We start from the raw sequence: 21,256 nt of genomic DNA, 5'->3' as shown, positions 1-21,256 counted from the left end.
TGGAATATTGCTAAAAGCAGTGTAAATCCACATTCACTTTAAGGTGGACTGACAAGAAATCATCAGTAAACTGTAATAAAGGACTGATGATGAATCTGACAGTTAAGACTCACATCTTGAGACTGAACAAACACACAGAACACTGGACAGTAATATTTACAAGAGTTATTTATTGAGGCTAGCAGCTTCATACTGAATATTAAACATGATATCATCAGTACAGATCTGATTCCGGCCATCTGTAACTATGGTTACAGAAAATCAAGTATGAACAGGTCATACAAAACACTGGTGCATCATACACAGCTATAGAGACAGATCCAAGTCACATCACATTTATTGAATGTACTACACTGAAAATCAGAATTACCACAAATACTAGCATACTCTCAACTGTTTGCCACCAAGCTGATTGGAAATATTATACAATGATTTTCTCAATTGAACTCCCTTTTCTAAAGAAATGAAATCAAACCCTACGTACAAATAACTGTCACATGTTATCTACATATGTATATACCGGCCAAACGGAACAACACTAAAGTAAACAGAGGCAGTTTATTATTCAAGTACCTGGTTTTCACATAAAAACCCCAAACAATTTGGTAATATTAGTTGTAATACATATTTTGAAAACATTAAATCTGTCTACTAATTTAACAAAGTCAGTAGGTCATTGGACAAAACAAGATACAAATAATCCCTTCATTACACACTGCCATCTTTACATTCTTGAAGAAACTGCTTACAAAAAATAATCTTATTTCAACTACATCTCCTAATTGTAGAAAACTTCTGAAAAGCTTGTGATGAAACAGAGAAAGACCTTTCAGAAATTAATGAGGAAATATGCCAGTATGTGAAACTGGTAACCGTCTTGTGAGTGCAGTAACCAATGCATGGAGATGGAGATAGCAGCACCCAGTCAGAAATCTGTATTATGCTATATACAGTGTAGGATACACGAGACAAAACACATGCAGTGCTGCCTCCATACCACACAGTCTCATCGCCTGGCAGCTGCGTCACCAGTAACAAGGTACGACCATGGTCCACTTCTCAACCATGAGTACTTGACGAGGCTGTGGTTGTCCTCATTTACAGCCAGATGGACAAATACAACGCTGGCGACACTAACTTCATTACATCAAAAGACATGTTGAGAACTGGTCATGGCCTTTGTAATTAGTCATCCTACTGGGCGCTGAGAGCATGTTGTATGGAGGAATCACTTGGTTATCTTCAATGACAGTAGTAGACTAGATGCATAGGACACTGACTAAAGCAGTATTTGGATATTCCTCAAATACCATTGTATCACTCCATGGTAGCTTCTCACTCAAAACACTGAATTACAATAAAAAAATCTCATGATACACATGTTCCTAGAAATAGCACCCCCAGCTTGCCCCTACAGTACAAAAATGAGCTCACCCGATAAATATCCAATGTGGAATATTCCAATGAAATGACATCCAAGTACTTGCTAATCTATAAAGAGTTTGATATCTGCCTAGCTTATCAAAACCAGTTAATGCAAAAAATAGTCCTGGAATGAAAGAATAATATGTCTGGATTACATGACCAACAAATAACATATTTGATTGAATCTAAATGTCAATAAGGCAATCCTGTCACCCATTTCATAGAAATACTTGGACCGGTCCATATACATGGTCAGTAATAAAAGGATCATGCCATTATATGAAATGGGGAATGGGTATTAACATTGAGACCACCGGCAGTGTCTGAAGGTACAAAACATATCATCACAAAAACATTGTTTTCCTTTCATTAAGTTACAATAATAAATAGGGATATGCCAGGTGATTACAAATGTTCTTGTGGATGTAATCATAGTGCTTTAGGAAAATCATATAATCCTTTCATATAAAAATTGTACACTGTGGAAATGAAATCTACAAAAATTACATAAAACCATTTACAACAAAACAAACAGATATGCCTTTTTAGCTACAGTATCAATATATCTGAATTCAATGGTTGCCATGGCAATGATTTTATCTTAAAACCTTCACTTTGGAAAGTGCTATTTTGATATTTCTTCAAACTCACATATATCCTAAACTACCGACTGTAACAGAACACAAAACTATCAACTGATATAAAACTTGGTTTGATCATGGCATTGAACTGAATCTTGTGACTAAAAAGGCATCCACACCTAATAGCGTAAGCATTGCAAGCTTGCCTTCTGTAGCTGGGTTACGGTGAAGCAAAACAAGGCTGGTTTTCAGTGTAAGTAAAGGAACAGTCAAATGAACAGAAAACAAATATACAGGTGGTAACACCATGCTTGATTACACGGTTACTTTAGCCTAGTCCTCATGTACTAAACATCGACTAATGTGTTTACATGTGTATGGTGGATGGATCATAACTGCCTCTAACTAGCAGTGTTTGAAATTAAGTCCAGTCAGGCAGAGATGCCAACCCTATTTGGGGCCTAAGTGTAATACTAGAGGTCAAAAAGTGTAATTTGGAGCTAAAAAGTGTAATACTTGTCTGCCGATCGCTTCAACATGGTACACGTTTTCACGAAAGGAAGATTCTATACAGAAACACATGTGACCAATCATAATGAATCTCCATACATCAAAAATTGTTGGTCATGTGACTCAACATACTTTAATTCCTTGCAAGTTAATTGGAATGAGTTCGATGCTAAGAGTAAGCAATTCCTATCGGTGCAAGGCCATTTCTGAACCCCTGCACCTGTGCGTTATGAAACACTTCCCTGTGAAAATTTATCCACTTAACTGATTTTCAAAACGAGTAGAAAAGCGTAACTTTCGCAGATTAAGTGTAATGGCGTAATTTAATGGTCAAAATCGTAATAATTACGATAAAAGCGTAAGGGTTGGCATCTCTAAGTCAGGGATCAATTGAGTTCCTCTTGCCGTATCCGAATACAGGGTCTCCCTCTAGTATCTTTACCTGTTAACACCAGGGCTTCATGGATCCCTTGACTTCTGTACTTACTTTCAAACACTTATTCAATATACTGATACATGATTTTTTGTCCAATGTATAATATACTTTCATATTTGGGTGAATATTTCATGGTGTTGTACATCATTCTAAATTGTAATTTATGAACTCCAAAAACAAACATAAATATTTACACACACAGTAACAGGTATTATGTGTTCAGTTTTCGTCCTAGAAGGCAGTCAGTTTACAATGAGGGACATTATGAACTGAATGGAAAGACCTCCACATGTATGTTTCAGAGAACAGCCCAACTAATGAGGGTAATGAAATGCTGCACTGGAATGTGTGGTAACTTGCAGATTGTTGTACACATATTGAAGTTGGAGCTGTAAGGGAGCATCCATTGGATTTATATGGGGGTGGGGACAGATTGGTGAAATAGTGAAATCTTTATTTCATGGAAAATACCTAAACAATACAATTGCTGTGTTCATAGAGAAAATGTAAAGATTCTTCGATGCTGCTAAGTAATTAAATAGTTTGTCGGACGTACCTTGGAAAAATTAGATGATTCTAAAACCACTTCCCACTGTCCCCATACAAATCCTACAGATTCTCCCCAATACAAGACGCCAAACTTGGAACAGAATAAGCACATTGTAGATCTGAATGTTTTAAATCCAATCTGATTTGAGCATCTTATGTGTAAATGACTTCCTGGTGAGCAGCCTTGGAAAACCACAATGGTGACTCATTACTTTTGTATACTTCATCCCAACAGATGGCAGGTTCCAGCAGGGTTGTCCTACGTCTGTTTACAAGTAGCTGGTGAACCAAAGTGATTTGAATATGTCGACAATGTATCTTCCTGGTCATAAAGTGACTGCCCTCTAGGATTAAGACTGCAATACATGATATGATTATTTTCTGATCCATCTAAACAACTGACGATGATGACGACAATAAGCAGTTGGACATCAGTAGTGAGCTACTCCAAGCTAGAACACCAGTAGACATGGAACTACTGCTTAACCCTTTAACTACCAGCTTCAATTTACAGCAGTAAATATCAAATGGAACATGTTTCACAAGGGTTAAGGTGGATTCCATCAAGTAATATTCATCAGCTCTTCACCCTGTCAGTGTTATCATCCACTGAAGTAGGCAGCCACTTTGGCGGAGTGGTTTCAAATCAAACAAAGTTGAGACAATGCCAAGACCATGACGCCATGGTACTCCAAGCCTTAACTAGTCACTGGCAACACTTACAGGCGTGTTCATTGAAAGGGTGAAGAGTTAATCTGGAAGCTCGTGATAGTTGCAGTAATGTCAACAGTCAGTTACATACACGGGGGACATGTACAAACTGAGAGAAGAGATGTCATACATGTCTTCATTAAGTTCGAACATGTCCCAGTTTTGGCCAAAGCCGATGTAATTCAGCTGCTAGGTCGGTAATTTTGTCCAATTGCCTGTTCCTGCTTAACATGTGTCCCCAAACCTTCCCCACTATATGCCGTCATAGTCTTGAGTAGGAATCTGTGTGATGAACTGGCTGGTGGATTTGACAATTCCTGTCAGTAAACATGAGTTGGATCAACAGATAATCCCCCGAATGTAAACTGGAATATCCGTTAAATAGGGGTAATCACCTTCAGATTGTGGATGAATGTATACTGATTACCAGTGAAAATATGAATTTTGAAAATATACATTGTATGAAATGACCCTTCACTGCACACCAAAGCAAGATTAGTTCCTTGGAACACAGAATGTCCTCACAAGTCTCTCCACTTGGAGAGTATGTAATAACACCAGGAACCAAAGTGTCGACACATTTCCTTGCGACATGATGGTGCTATGTTTCACAGTGTTAAACTTCTTTGATTTACTCCTTCTCGATTAGCAAGGAAGTAGAAATGTAACATGGGAGTCTCATGTATGATTTTGTCGGAAAATAAACCAAGTAATGACCTGGGTACGAAATAGGGTCATCATGCCAGTTCCATGACTCTTAGATAGCGGGAAGGTACGACCAAGCTTAACACAGATTCCACACCAAGATATGACCAAGCCCCACCCAGCCCACGACAGTGAAGTGCTGTGTTCTCCCGTGTGAACAAACGAAACATCCAAGTGCTCCCTAGTCTCATGGTGGTTGTTGATTAATCATCTAGTAACTTCTGATTAGTTTGGTCTGGTGAGCTGGACTAATTACCTCCTAATTCATACACCACACAGCCTCAAAACATAGCCCCTTGAGCGACAGCTAGAACAGAACCATCAAAATGCAATGTTACAGGCATGACATGAAAATAAACAAAGCAAACATTAAATCATAACCACTAAAGGGGCATAAATCAAGTTTAAATGTCATTAAAAGGGAAGGATTAGACAAATGTAAACAGTATCAAATCAAGAAACATTTTTTTAAATGTTACAAATTCGAAATTCTAACGAAAGTTCTTGAGGCATGTGTGGGAAATGTATGCATCGGTTTTGATTGTGAAGAAACGCTTCAATGTCCAGTAAACTGATTGTCAATAAATTCAGGTTCAGAAATTGATTGTGGTCACTGATGTACTTATTTCTGATCATAAATAAAATGTGAGTGAGTGAGTTTAGTTTTACACCGCACTCAGCAATATACATAAAGAAATAACACTAGAATAATTATAAACCAGGTTTACCAACAATCCCCCAAACAGACAGCAGTGCTGTGAATTCATGGACCCATATTACAAAAATGCTAACAACAAACTCACTAACTCTGTAGTCAATTCTTAGTAAACAAGTATGTTGTGTTTGAGAAGAATTCTATTGATTACCTGAATCAAGAATGAAACACTGAACTTATTTCAAGAGGTTTAAAGGACATTGAAGCAAATCCAATATATTATAGAATTCTGTCTTAAAACCAATGTTATTGCACTTGAAAATAATACCTTATTTTCTACAACTTTGTACAGTCAATCCTGTGCCGCCTTGCAAAGCAAAACAAAACCTCGGAATCAACTGATTGGGTAAGGAATGCTAAGACTTCTGTGTCAGTCAGTAACGAACATAGACATCACATTCACATGTGGCTCATAGTATGTATTCAAATAAATGAAGTAGTTAGAAAAAATAAGAATATTAAGGATATACAATGTAGAATATGGAACAGAATCAGAATACAGTTGATATAAAAATCGATATTCACATAAGGCATGATATTATATAATCACAGAGAGTATAAGCGCGTCACTACCTGTTTTTCATAGAACCATTTTTCATGACTAGATATTTCAGTATGGATGGATACATCAATAATAACTGCAATTCTCTCAGACTTGCAAATGTGGTTTGGCAGTGACTTCTTTAAACAACATGCACTTTGCATATGGGCTTATATCAAATGTGTGTATCTCAGCTGACTACGATTAAGTTCAAGTCCGCATAACTTCTTTTTTTAATCATTTTTAATCGTACCCTTTAGTAAATAAGTCATAACAAGTCAAACTAAACACTTTGGTACGGTCAGTATTGGTCCTCAGAAAAGCATCAATGGTCTACAATTGTTTTAAAAAATCACTGATTTTTGTACGGAAAATGTGACTTGCACTTAAGTAAGTCTTGCGGCCTTATTTACACATTTACAGCCATGTAAGTTACACACAAATATATACAGTTCTTGTCGCATTCCTTTACCCAATCAGTATCTCACTACAGACCCCTCTCGCGTGAACGAACACCTAATCAAGCCAAAGGGATTTGTCAACATGGAGGATTTAGAGCCAAAATGTGATGTAATACCATTGTCCAACCAACCCTCCACTTACTGGGGGAGTTCATGTGTTTAAGAAAAACTCTTGCAAAATTTACACAGAAAAATGTGGCTATTATGCTACAATTATTAGAGATATCAGATGGATATTTGCATTACAAAACACATTTTGACTCCTGTTTGTACATGTGATTCATAAACAAATATGTTATTAATTAATATTTCAGATGCTTATGCTTGGCAGAGTCGTTAGTATCACATGCACAAAAACTCCAACAAAGGTGGACCCATTTATGTCTGAACCCCAGAGAACCTCATGGTCAGATAACATTAGTTCATCCCTTGGGGAGACAACTCTAGGCTGTCTTCAAGGGAGAAAACTCTAGTCATAGGGGTAGACAGGAACACCCATTTGCTCCGAGGCTGATAGGAAGAGCACCAACACTATAAATAGACAGGCAATGGCCCCTAGCAGCTCGCCCAATTGTCATACGGCCGACTGTTTGGGGTTGGTTCCTATGGCGACAAGGGCAGCAACTGTGATTGCCACGCGGGAAATACCCTTCTCTTCAAGAATATCGTGAGCTGAACATATCTGCTCCTGAAAGGATTAAAAAGAATTGAAATAAGTAATAGTTGCATACCATTGCAAAGCATTACAAAATGTTATGAATAACAATGTACATGCAAAATACAAAGGACATGAACAATTTCTGTGTCGGATAAAACTTGTTTAAATGTCTAAATGGTAAGTGACCTGTTCATGGTAAGATTAACAACTCCCTACTTTCTCCATCATTTCTGGGATTAGTATAAGTTAACATTAGCAATCTTGATGCCATACTATATATATTTCAACCATACACTTCAAAGAAAACAATGTGTATGTCATAACTCCCTAGGTAATTATAGTCAAGTGAAATCATCATCATCATCATCATCATCATCATCATCATCATCATCATCATTATCATCATCTTGTCCTACAATTTATAGTTAATTAGTTGTAGGAAACAATTATAAAACACAGTGACTGGCATGAATGTTACTGAGCCGGAATGATTCTTAAAGTAAGAGGGAAGATAGTGGAATGTGCAGCATATAAACATTGATCCCGATAGAGTATCACAAGCAACAAAAACAATAACACTCTCAACAACAGATTTTCCGTAGGATCTAAAACGCCATCACAACATCAATGCAACAGTAAAGGTGACCCAACAAATTAACATGTAATACAAGCACAGGTTTTGTCCCCTGACTTAGGAAATTTAACGTATGAAATTTGTTTCATCAAATAAACAAATCGTGATGTTTACCAAATAAGTACATCTATCTGCACACTGCATATAACAGGATGTAATGAGGTGGGGATACATTGATGTTTCTTCACATGAAAGCAGAAATGACGCTTGTTTGCGTATTCAACTGTGCATTCCCTGTATTGCGTCTACATTCTCTTAAAATATATCATATATGACCAGTGTCTAAGCTTACAATAATCATCAGGTCAACTTTCTACATCAGAACATGCGCACCTGACTCTTTATCACACACACGTTTAAACTGCATCCCCGAGCAAATCTGAAAAACATCATGACTCCTGTGCCGTACAAACTATCAACATGTGTCATGACACCTGTACTGTACAAGCCATCCACATGTGTCATGACACCTGTACTGTACAAGCCATCCACATGCCATGACACCTGTACTGTATAGACCATGCAGATGTGTCATGACACCTGTACAAAACAAGCTATCCACATGTATCATGACACCTGTACCATACAAGTTATCCACATGTCTCATGGCACCTGTACTGTACAAACCATCAACATGTGTCATGACACCATACACGTTATCCACATGTGTCATGACACCTGTACTGTACAAACCATCCATGTGTCATGAGAACTGTACTGTACACCCCAACCACATAATCATGACGACTGTACTGTACACCCCAACCCATATGTATGACACCTGTACTGTACACCCAACAGCATGTGTCATGACACCTGTACTGTACACCCCAGACACTATGTTTTACGAAACCTGTACAGTACACCCCTGCCATCAGGTGTCATGACACCTGTACTGTACACGACAGCCACAATGTCCTTAAGTGTCAATACTGAGCCTAAGTTTACTTAGACTGCACCAATACATCACTCCCTTGTAATTTGCCATTTCCACTTTCAACATTCAAACAAGCTATTGCTTTGATTAAGGCTGATGTTTGATGGCACTCAAAAATATTAAATCATAATGTTTTGATGATTGTTCTTGTTTGAAAACTAGGAAACAGCTGAACACAGCCGGTATCAAATAAAAGGACAAGACAGAATAAAAGAAAATGTACAAAGTAGTTCAAATTGAGCACAAAATGGAATACGAAAATAGGGTATAACCATATTTTGTTGGCAATACATCAAAGGTATAAAGTAGATTATGAGAACAACAGGATTAATAAGAAACCCTTGCATGCCTTGACATGTATAATCAGTAAACTACCTTAGATATGTTGAGCTTCAACCATGTCTTTAAAACACGATATTATGACAAGATCATGACATTGACAAAATGGGAGTATACAGTGTACATTCTTGCTAAGCTAGGGACACACGTTATAGTTACGAAACATCAAAATATTTTGATTACAACAACAATCATTTACAGCAGTCAACAAGTCATAAACAGTAACGCCACTTGGCTACATTGCATATGTCGGACAACTGATTAACAGTAACAAGAATCCAGTTCATCATTGCACTTGTGATGCCATCTACACACATCTACAACGTACACACCTTCAGCTCATGGCAAAATATCAATACGCTGTTTATTGCATAATACAAATTAGCAAGGTTCGTAATAAGCAGTCAACTGAAAGCAGACATGCTAAATATTCTCTTTGATAAGTGACAATCCAAATATTCAAAAAATACTGATATTGTTAAAGCAGGACCTGGGTTAGTGTGATACTGAATTCTGAAACAGCAGACATTTGGTCTTCCATAACTATGTTCCATGATTCCATTGTAATTTTTATTATGGTGCATTCTGAGGAATGCGACACATCACCATAGCAACAAAGTATACAGAGACCCTACAGTGAAACCACACCATCTAAAACTTTGTTAAACTCAATACCATTCGTAACTACTCGTGTCATTCCGGCAAGCCGGATGGCGTCTCGTACCCCTCTCGTGGCCATGTTTACGACTGGGCCCTGTCTAAGCACAAACGGGCACGGAGATGAAAATGGTCTAGCACTATTACCAAGGAAAGATAACTCTGACAGTGCCAGTATAATATACAATAGATGTCGTCCCCCTAATAGATGGTAGTTCTGTGAATTTTATAGACACATGGGCACCTAAAAGATGGTAGCTCCCAGAATTTTAGTCATTATGTGACCCGTCTTCTTTCAAAGTCAGACGATAAAACTTGCGGTAAAGGTAGTTATATGTTCAGGATCAGCAACAGTGACGTGGAGATCAAAGTATACTGAGAGTCAAAACCAAATTAATAACTAAACGTCACATGACATGAAGCAATTTAATTATTTTTTTACACAATCAAGTTTTTTATCTCTCAAGTTTGTTTATTTTGTATTTGATTTTCCCATTTAATGCCATCCAGTAGAATTCAAGATACCTGAATATGGTTTCATGGTTCCAAACACAATGTTGTGGTTTCACTGTAGAATATTTTATAGCTTAGTTGCACGTTTCAGTGAAGCTTGAGTACAGATATCTCATCCCGGGGCAGATCCAGACAAATGAAAGCCAGATTGGTATTCAAACGACAGTCTATAAACCATCAACAACATATTACTACAGCTAAGGCATGGTGACAATGTATCACAGCTTGCTAATGTTTGATTGGCTCAAATCATACAACAGCTAACTGATTCAACCAATCAAATTTGGCAACATATATAGTTAACAACATCCTTACTTCAGTGCCACAAAATAGTATTGGCTTCATTCACATCCTACACATGGCTTAACTCTGGTCAGGGGTATTGGGAGGAGAATATTATAAATACCGGTAATTAGCTACATGCACTGTAATTAGTACGACACATCTAGGAATTAATCAGTTTGAGTGAGTATATTACCAAGCATATTATTTTGAGTATTGCATGTTTTCTTCCTCTACACATACTGTTGGATCAATAGTGATAATTTATCATAAATAGCAACATGCTTCTTTGACAAATCTGAAGGCAATGAACATTGATAACGAACAGCCAGGCACCATTATCAACATACAAAATCAACACAAGGGTCCATAGTAGCCTCTGAGTATGTGTGAGTGAGTTTAGTTTTGTGCCACTTTTAGCATTATTCCAGCAATATCATGGTGGGGTACACCAGAAATGGGCTTCACACTAGGCTACCCCACCGCCCCTCTGAGCAGGTATTATGTTGGGTTGTATACTTGTATACTCCACAAGGACTGACTGACTGAGTTTGGTTTTACCCCGCTTTTAGCAATATTCCAGCAACATCACGGCAGGGAACACCAGAAATGGGCTTCACACATTGTGCCCATGTGGGGATTCGAACCCGGGTCTTCGGCGTGACGAGCCAACGCTTTAACCATTAGGCTACCCCACCGCCCCACTCCACAAGGAGCTGAGAATAAAAACTGTGTGCAAACTGGCATTGGCCTGGTAAATGAAATTGTGCTTTGAGTTTTGTGTGAATTTAGTAATACACCATTTTTAGCAATATTCCATCAATATCACGGCAAGGGACACCAAGGATTCACACATTGTACCCATGTGGAGAATCGAGCTTGTGCACGGTATGCACATTATTATCATTACTGAACACACATGACAATCCCTTTTGTAACAGCAAATATATCAGAATGTGGTAATAATGGTATAAATTTATGGCTTTTGTCCAATGAGAACTAACCATTTGATCTCATGGCATACATAAAATGATCTACACCCTCATATACACTGCAGTGTGCACTGGTCACTGGAGAGGTTAATGTCATGCATTTCATGCAACATATCTGTGCTTCAGAAGATAAAAAACTTCAACAAATGAGGCCATGGTATCCTGTGTTGGCTGTGTGCTGTAGTAGCCAGGCTGTTCAAACCAGATTGTTCTGGTTAGGTCAAAATCAGAGTGAAATATAGGCAATGTTGCACAAGCTTAACCGTTCATATCAAAACTGATTACTAACTGGATAATCACCAAATCATGGCTGCAGATGGTTTGATGCAGCCTTCAGCCTATTCCTGAATTGTAGTTTTAAAAAAATGCTTTTCTTATAGTAGAAATATTCATGGGTGAAATGTGCTTTGAAAAACACCACTGACCATAACCTTATTTGGACCATATACCAGTAGGCACGTCTCCTAGTTTGAGTTGCCTCCCTTGTTAGTTTCAATTCGACCAGTCAATACAAACTACATTGGACACATGAGAGTGACCGGAAAGTCTCTAAATTTGAGTAGTCTCCCTTGTCACTTTTGATTTGACCTTTAAATACAGACTACATCACATGCATGAAAGTGATTGTTAAGTCTCCAAGTTTGAGTAGTCACCTTTGTTACTTTCAATTCGACCAAAGTCGATACAGACTATATCACATGCATGAGAGTGACTGGTAAGTCTCCAAATTGGAGTTGTCTCCCTTGTTACTTGTTCTATTAGCCATGGTCAATACGGACTATATCACACGTATAAAGATGCCCGCAGACCTTGTCTTCTGTAGTAACTACACAGGCGGTTGGAGGAGGAAAAAGCATGTGAGACAGAGGATGGCCATACAGAGGTATGTCACGTAATAATCAACAGATGTTAGTCGTGGAAAGGTGACTAAATGTTGCACAGTATTAGCGACGCGTGCAAGTCGAATTTCCTCCACTATATCTTCACATGCACACAGGTCAGCCTGAAAAACAGGACGCAAACATTTGGTCCTAGTCCTAAAATTATACATAGAATTTAACATTTCAATAACATGATAATTTAAAATCACATCAAATCAGGACAGCAACTCAACACTCCACAAACAAGACCCAAATACTGTCTGTTTACAAAATATACTAGTTTGTCTAGATATTTCTTCTGTTTAAAAGACTGAGATTTTTAGACCTATCTTGCAAGTAACTTTCAGTTTTGAGATTCTCCCTGAAGCTAAGACTGTGCAACAGATCAGTCAGCCATTTTGACAACAGCATGCTGGGATTGCAACATAGGATGATGGACAAGTGCAGGCATTGGTAAACTGAAATAAACAATACAATGAGCTATAACATAAACATCCATCATGCAGGTCACAGTTGTTATGAATGAATTCAGCTTGGTTTCATTAATTTCCACAGAATAACCCAGATTTACATAAGCAGCAAAATATCAAAGCATGTTAGAGTATATAAAGATTTATTCCCTGGCAATAAAAGGTTAAAAGCATAATATATCGTGTTAGTAGAAATGTTGTAATCTTAACTATTTGTTGAACATAAAAAATATTTGCAAAACAGACTAAAAAATATAGATATTTCTCAAATCTGGATAGTACGAGGAAATTGTAACCATGACTACCTGTGACTATCACTGACATATTCTTAGGTTAACCACATATGACATTAACAGTCAAAACGAAAGACTAGTTGACAACCAACAAGTGGAACGTAGGGGGTCCTTTACGATAAACTGACTGTTTAAAATAGTTTTGAGAATATTCAAACCGAAAGAATTAATGAAACGTGTTGCCATTAGCTTTGTATTGATTAAAACTGAAGCCCAGAAACAAAATAGATACAAAAGAGAGAAAAAATGAACATGCATATAGATGAGTCAAGTAGACTTGAGTGAGTGAGTGAGTGAGTGAGTTGGGTTCAACACCTCTTTAAAGTAATCCAGTTATCAGTTTGTGTCAGGTTTATATAAGAGGAAAGCCCAAATTGATGCACTTGAGCGAGTGATGAGTGAGTGAGTGAGTTAGGTTCAACACCACTTTAAAATAATCCAGTTATCAGTTTGTGACAGGTTTAATAAGAGGAAAGCCCAATGTGATGCAGGTCTCAGAACCACATGGATGAGCATCGATCTACACAATTGGGATACAATGACATGTCTCAACCATGTCAGTGAGTCTGACCACCCGATCCCATCAGCTGCCACTTACGACAAGCATGGGTTACCGAAGACCAATTCTAACCCGGATCTTCACGGGTCTATCATTACCCAGACAGATGTGGGTTCAGACAACACGTACACATGGTAGGTGGACTGCCTAGGCAGACCAGTTATAAGTAGTCGACAAGCCAAACTTGGCTTTTAGCATCCTTTCATTTTCATTTCATGTTAGTATTTATTTGAAAACTACTAGCTAAGCTTACTAGATCCATCTGAATTTGATTAGGCTCAGGCATCAGAGAAGTGGATAAAATAACTGGGTCTCACTTCATGACGGGTTACAGTCATCTTAGACCTAGGACTTTAAAGTAGTTTTATGTAAAGTCATCTTAGACCTAGGACTTTAATACAGTCGTTTATTACCCTTAAGATAACTTTGTCGAATTCTGATTGGTCAATGGCCAAAGCATACCAAACCATGTAGGCGGATTTGCCAGGGTGTACGAACTGTACACCCTGGCAAATCTGTCATGTGACACACTACGCGGGTTGTATGAATGACCTTGACCTTAGATGGAATGTGGCTGCCAAACGGCTGATCGCTTCGAAATTTTAGAGTCGGCGTGTACAATTATGGTTATAAACAGAGTAATAAAATTGTTGCCATAATTTCCTATTTGTTTGTGTCAATAAGTATATCCAAAAAATAAAGTGTTTCTTTATTTCACTTGTCGTTTAACAAAACCTCAAATTCGATAAAAAAAAATCATAAACTAAGCCATTCCGAGTTATCTCCCTTTATGGACGTTCAGAAAAAATCATGACGAAACGTTTTGCATCTCATTCTGCCAATGATTGAATGTTGTTGTTTAAAGATCAGCTAAATAAAGATCTTAAGGGTAATAAATTTGTCACACAGTTTTGAAAGGGTGTATGGGACTGTAAGACCCTTGTAAATTCCGTACACCCTTTCAAAACACAGTGTAACTAATATTATCTTACCTCACACATAAATGTCGCTTTCTGATTGGCTGAGCGCTTTTATTTTAGTTTCAATGTACCCTGCTTACAAGCGAGGTACATTTCAATTTACCCCACTGTCAATGGCAACTCATTTGGTACTTTGTGGTAGTAATTCTTTATCTCGAATAACATTGAATCACGTATGATGTACGTAAATTACCGATGTTTTGCAAATACAAATCGATGGAAGGGAGATAACTCTAAATCTGTTTTTCTTGTCAGCAAAATCTAAAGATGGCTACAAAAAGATTTGTACCCGTGCTTAAAACAAATTCAAAATTAACATTAAGGTGTTCGGTAAGATAAATACGTTGTTCACTGGTCCCTTGGGTCCATGGGTTGATGTACCCTCGATGTTTGTTTATGTTCCCCTCACCCTTCAGGCTCAGGGAACATAAACAAACATCGAGGGTACATCAACCCATGCCCCTCGTGACCAGTCAACAACATATAATGTACAGTCATATTAGACCAAAGCCATTACATTGGGCTACAGTCATCTTCAAGGTAAGACACATTTACAGAGGTCTTAGTGCTAAGATTTTAAGATAGGTCCAGTCGTCTTAGTGCAACGATCTTAAGTCCTAGGTCTTTATCACTGGTTCACTGTCACTTAGTGCTAAGATTTTAAGATAGGTCCAGTTGTCTTAGTGCAACGATCATAAGTCCTAGGTCTTTATCACTGGGTCACTGTCATTTAGTGCTAAGATTTTAAGATAGGTCCAATCGTCTTAGTGCAACGATCTTAAGTCCTAGGTCTTTATCACTGGGTCACTGTCACTTAGTGCTAAGATTTTAAGATAGGTCCAGTTGTCTTAGTGCAACGATCATAAGTCCTAGGTCTTTATCACTGGGTCACTGTCATTTAGTGCTAAGATTTTAAGATAGGTCCAGTCGTCTTAGTGCAACGATCTTAAGTCCTAGGTATTAATCACTGGGTCACTGTCACTTAGTGCTCAGATTTTAAGATAGGTCCAGTCGTCTTAGTGCAACGATCTTAAGTCCTAGGTATTAATCACTGGGTCACTGTCACTTAGTGCTAAGACCATAAGAAAAGGTTACAGTCATCTTAGTGCTAAGATTATAATGTGCTTCAACACAGAACTGACAGACTGTTCAGTCCCATTTCCAATCAGTCCAGTTGTCATTTCCGTGCAGTAACACCATGGCTTGCTTTCAAGAGAATTCAGTCACAAATAACCAGTTGGGCTCTTCTGGATGAAATATCAAAATAATTTAAAATTTGATACAAATAATCTTATATGCAATGTAGTAATAGAATTCCTAACAAAGAACAAAGTCACAATAAGACAATAAGTTAACCTCTTTAGAAAATATAGTGAATAATAGAGCATGTATTGATATTAATCTCATCTTAAATGGCAATGCAGGTCTCTCGCTTAGCGAAAATCAGAATGTTTTTAAAAGTGTACATATCTACATCCATAACACTAAACGATTTAAATAACTCTGTCTGTACATATCTATACCCTTTGTCTGCCTCTTGTTGAACTTTTTTGTAATATACAGTTGTAACTATGTGGAGAGGGCTTATTTAAGTTGGATAACTTGTGCCCAATCCGTTTCTTAATTGAATAAAATATGTTTCAATCAATCAATAAGACAAAGCTTGCCAGAGTACATCTGATATGTTTTGCGAGAACAGGCAGAATGTTAGTGGAAAAAGGAAGACAAATATCAAAAGAGGAAATAAGAAATATCACATGCAGAACAGCAAAAGTGTTACACACATTTTCTCAACAAATAGGAAATGGCAATAGTAAAGAAGTGATATTTTCAATACAATTATCCTGATATCATGCAAATTACAAAGAAAAATTGTCGAGCAAATTTAATATTTCTTGGTCCAAAGAAATTATCGAATCATGCATTGAAACCTGTGAAAACTGACATCCTGTTAATTTGAGTTTCAGGAGGAAAAATCAGGAACTACCACCTGTGTTGGTCAGCACTGTGAGTGAGTGAGTGAGTGAGTGAGTGAGTGAGTGAGTGAGTGAGTGAGTGAGTGAGTGAGTGAGTGAGTGAGTGAGTGAGTGAGTGAGTGAGTGAGTGAGTGAGTGAGTGAGTGAGTGAGTGAGTGAGTGAGTGAGTGAGTGAGTGAGTGAGTGAGTGAGTGAGTGAGTGAGTGAGTGAGTGAGTGAGTGAGTGAGTGAGTGAGTGAGTGAGTGAGTGAAGAGTGAGTGAGTGAGTGAGTGAGTGAGTGAGTGAGTGAGTGAGTGAGTGAGTGAGTGAGTGAGTGAGTGAGTGAGTGAGTGAGTGAGTGAGTGAGTGAGTGAGGTTTCATAATACTTTCAACAGTGTTCAGTTGCATCGCTGTTTTATGTCAGCTTTATGTCGGAGCTCCAACATATTTGAGAGTCTTCTCTTACAGCCAATTGCCTATCATGGTGAGGATAGGAGCGAGCCCCACATGTACAAGGTGCAATACTATAACATCAATTGTCTCTTTAACTTGGACATGGGTTCAATGTACAAAGGTATCAGTTTTCTCAGGTTTCACAGTTATTGAGAAGAGATTATTCAAGAAGATTCCTAAAGTAGCATGTGTGTTGCACTCTTGACGTCAGTACAAAAGAAAAGATGAAAACAATGCACAGTCTTAGCCTGGTTCTAAATGATGCTATCAGTAATTATTGTAATGGCCACTCAAGTAATTAAGCTACGTTTCTGGATGACTCTTATTTGTGTCCTTCAGTGAAGTACCTTTGAAGCTCATACTGCCATTTTAGTAGTGAGTTTCTAGTGAAACATGTCTACACAAGTGCTGTTAACTTGTCTACAATCATACAATGCAGGACTACCTTTTAATGTCACCACCAGAACACATATCGCAGTGACCATGAACTCTATGAATGTCACTTCTATAGCAGGGTATCAAGCGTTCATGAAATAACAAAACCCCCTGTTCATGAAGGACTACAAACTTTTCCTTAAAAGGAAATCATCCACCGTCTCCCTCACGCCACCATTGCCAACTCTGTCTATAGCTGATACAGAATATATACCACCTGAGGGACCAGTCATTATTCATCATTGGATAGAGAGGACATGTTTTTCAATTAACTGTGACAAAAAGGCCACAATCTTTGAATAATTTACTTGATATGTATGATAAAAATAATGTTGCTTCTGGTAACATATGGGACAGTAAGAGGTAATAAAATGATACTTACTTTGAACTACTTAAATTCCCTTCACAGTTAATCACTACTTTCGCTTTTCCTTCATCGTCACAATGTCTCACAAAGAGAATGTTTTACCTGACACAGTTTTTCTGACAATACAGGTAGAATTTCAATTTGTCCAGAGACATGATGTACTGATGGCAACGTGGGATGAGGCTGACGGTGGACTACAGATAAGTATTGCCAGACAACTCATTCAACATGTTCATCAGACTCTTGCTGGTATCCAGTCTGCAGACACTCAACACTCCCTTACCTGTCAGACTGACATAGAACATTCCCAGCTTCCTCTCTGCCCTGTACTCCAGGGGGCGGACATTAGGAACTAAGTAACTAAGTAACATTGCTTGTCTCATTTCAACCAAATGTTAAAGTGGTAATATCTGGAGAAGTCTCCATCAAGCTGTAAAATACTTATTGTGGTTCCACTTACAATTTTTTTAATTATGATTCTTGTGAAGTAACTTTTAAAAACACGAGCCTGACAACAGGGACATCCTGTCATGTATTTCATAAAGTATGGTTGGTCTGGTTAATGGAACCACAATAAGTTATCTTTTAGCCCAATGTCCTACCTCCTGGCTCCAACACACTAAAGAGTATAATACCATATAAACAGCCAATAACCCATTCCTCCAACACCTGTATCACCTGACAGAGCTATATAGAACTTACTTGGTCCACTCCTATCTTTCGACAGGCATCAAGAAAGTTTTCGACATTTCTTCGACATTTTGCCATTGTCAGCTTGGGCTGAAAAGAGAGAAGACACAATTCAGTGACATCATTGAAAGGATTGTAATTGATCAAACGATTCGTTCCCTTGACGTAGATCGATGCTTATGGTGTTGATCACTGGCTTGTCTGGTCCAGATCTGATTATTTACAGACCGCCGCCATATAGCTGGAATATTGCTGAGTGTGGCGTAAAACTAAAATCACTCACTCCTGTGGCACTGTGCAATTTGCTCTGCAGAGCTGTCTCCCTTAGGCATGCCAGGAATCTATTATCAAGTGTTTGACTGCTGGTTTGCAATGACAGTGTTTCTAGGCTTGTCAGCACCGTACCCTTGCTCTCATCTTTCACCCAAGTGGCAAACAACTGAGACCTACACCACTTCAGGCTTTCTTCCCTTATCAAGCTGACACATGAGATAACTGGAGCACACTGTTCACAAAAACATCAACCCAACTCACTCACTCACTCAACAGTCTGAGTCACACTCACCACAGCAGGAGATGGGACATGGATGCTGCCCACTGAGCGTGGTCGAATCTGATTGGCTAAGTGGCACAGCACAACACCATCCTTCAAGGCATCAGGTAGGTTTTCAGGCAGCGTCACCTTCAGACGGGACTCGATCGTCTGTAAAGGAAGATGAAGATGACTACATAACAAACACAGGTTGACACACAAATATCTTATATATCACAGAAATTCCAAACTTCTTCAAACACTGAGCCATTTCACACTACATTCACACCAGACAGACATACAGGTGTAATGATACATTGGGGTCACCACATGATATGTATCCCGATACAGTGAATGCAACAATATATATTCGATACTGTACGTTTTTTAATAAGTTGATATTCTTTTTTCTTGCAGGTACATCACAATCCAGAATCATTTGTTTTTAGATTTCAGAGAGCGAAAATGGGATATTGTAGGTCAGAAACTTATTGCCTAAAGGGCGTTGGGAATGTTCAATTATTTATTCGACAGGGAATACGAGAGATTTATAAACAGGCTGTTGAACAGTGTTATCATTCACATTTTGATAGACTTATAAAACTTGTAATGTATCGCAATGCAAGGCCAGGGTATGGAAATAACTTTAATATCGCTAGTGTACTCCGGTACAGTGGCACATGTAAAATCACTTGCCCTGATAATTTTAACACTATACCGGCCGTTTTCTTGTTGATTTTTTAAATAAACAACATAATTAACATTGGAATATCAACTGACACCGGTACAGTGTGATATACAAATTTGCTTGCACGACAGAAAAAAACCCACTGGACTCGGGCGTCGGGCAATGGGTTATTTCCACCCCTGAAGGGGTGTAAATCAATGTGTATAATGTGGATCTGATATACTACATTGTATCACTGTATTGTTATCCCACTAAACAGGCAGAGGCATAACGTTGTCTCCAAGCACTGACCTTATTCTGCCTACAACTAACTGTCATGTTAGATTTTCCCCTTTAATCACATGGACACACACACAACCCATACACACAGTAATCATTAAGTTCAAAATTCAAAACCACAGTTTAAATGATAATTCTTTAACTGATGGAAGGTGAAGAGTGAAGGTTTAGTAAACCATATATGATTCCAAGTTAAAAAGCAAGGAATTTCTGTTAGGGAAGATGTTTACAATAAATGTAAAACATCCCTGTCTTATGTAGAAGCTGAGGAACATCATAACGGTTACAACATGCCTGAACTCACATCACAGAGTGAGTGAGGTTTAGTACAGTGAGCAATATTACAATTAAATCAAGGTCGACAGGGTTAATTGTGTGAGTAACAATCCCCACAGTAGCCTGGCACACTTACACCCGAGACCTGGCACACTTACACCCGAGACCTGGCACACACACTTACACCACACCAGAGACCACACTTACACACTTAGACCAGAGACAACCAGAGACCTGGCACACTTACACCAGAGACCTGGCACACTTACACCAGAGACCTGGCACACTTACACCAGAGACCTGTCACACATACACCAGAGACCATGCACACCTACACCAGAGACCATGCACACTTACACCAGAGACCATGCACACTTACACCAGGGACCTGTCACACTTACACCAGACCATGTCTCCAGATACCTGTCACACTTACACCAGGGACCTGGCACACTTACACCCGAGACCTGGAACACTTACACCAGAGACCTGGCACACTTAAACCAGAGACCTGGCACACTACCAGAGACCTACTTGAAACAAAGGTTGCAGCACCTTCACCACCTCATGTTGGCTTATCTGAGCCACTGCATTGAGTGGTTGCAAAGTAACATTTCACTGCGTACAGAGGGACGCACAATATTATTCACTGTACCCACAACACATCTATGACTTTGCTGAGTGTTTGGTTGTTACATGCATCATCTCATCCCTCAGTCCACATGATCAATGATTCATTCCAAGCTCTAA

General features: G+C 38.5%; 1 protein-coding gene across 11 annotated transcripts in view; it reads right to left on the bottom strand.

Annotated features, from left to right (window-relative positions):
* Positions 1-150: 150 nt before the first annotated feature.
* LOC124288818 (DISP complex protein LRCH3-like) overlaps positions 151-21,256 on the bottom strand; it is a 111,567-nt gene continuing 90,461 nt past the window's right edge. For 4 of the 11 annotated variants that reach the window (XM_046725361.1, XM_046725364.1, XM_046725370.1 and 1 more), the window contains 3 exons: positions 19,297-19,434; positions 18,744-18,821; positions 11,358-12,649 (listed from right to left, as the gene is read on the bottom strand). In XM_046725361.1, the coding sequence (XP_046581317.1) occupies positions 12,473-12,649; positions 18,744-18,821; positions 19,297-19,434 (393 nt within the window). In that variant the 3' untranslated portion in view covers positions 11,358-12,472. Of the gene's footprint in view, positions 7,323-11,355; positions 12,650-18,743; positions 18,822-19,296; positions 19,435-21,256 lie in introns of those variants that run through there. The other 7 variants (XM_046725362.1, XM_046725365.1, XM_046725371.1 and 4 more) reach the window with 4 other exon arrangements.

This window comes from Haliotis rubra, unplaced genomic scaffold, assembly GCF_003918875.1.
Source record: "Haliotis rubra isolate DU_JTF1 unplaced genomic scaffold, ASM391887v1 Scf426, whole genome shotgun sequence".
Taxonomy (NCBI): Eukaryota; Metazoa; Mollusca; class Gastropoda; order Lepetellida; family Haliotidae; genus Haliotis; species Haliotis rubra.
Note: the sequence above shows the minus strand (reverse complement) of the source record. Positions and strands in the feature narration are given on the sequence as shown.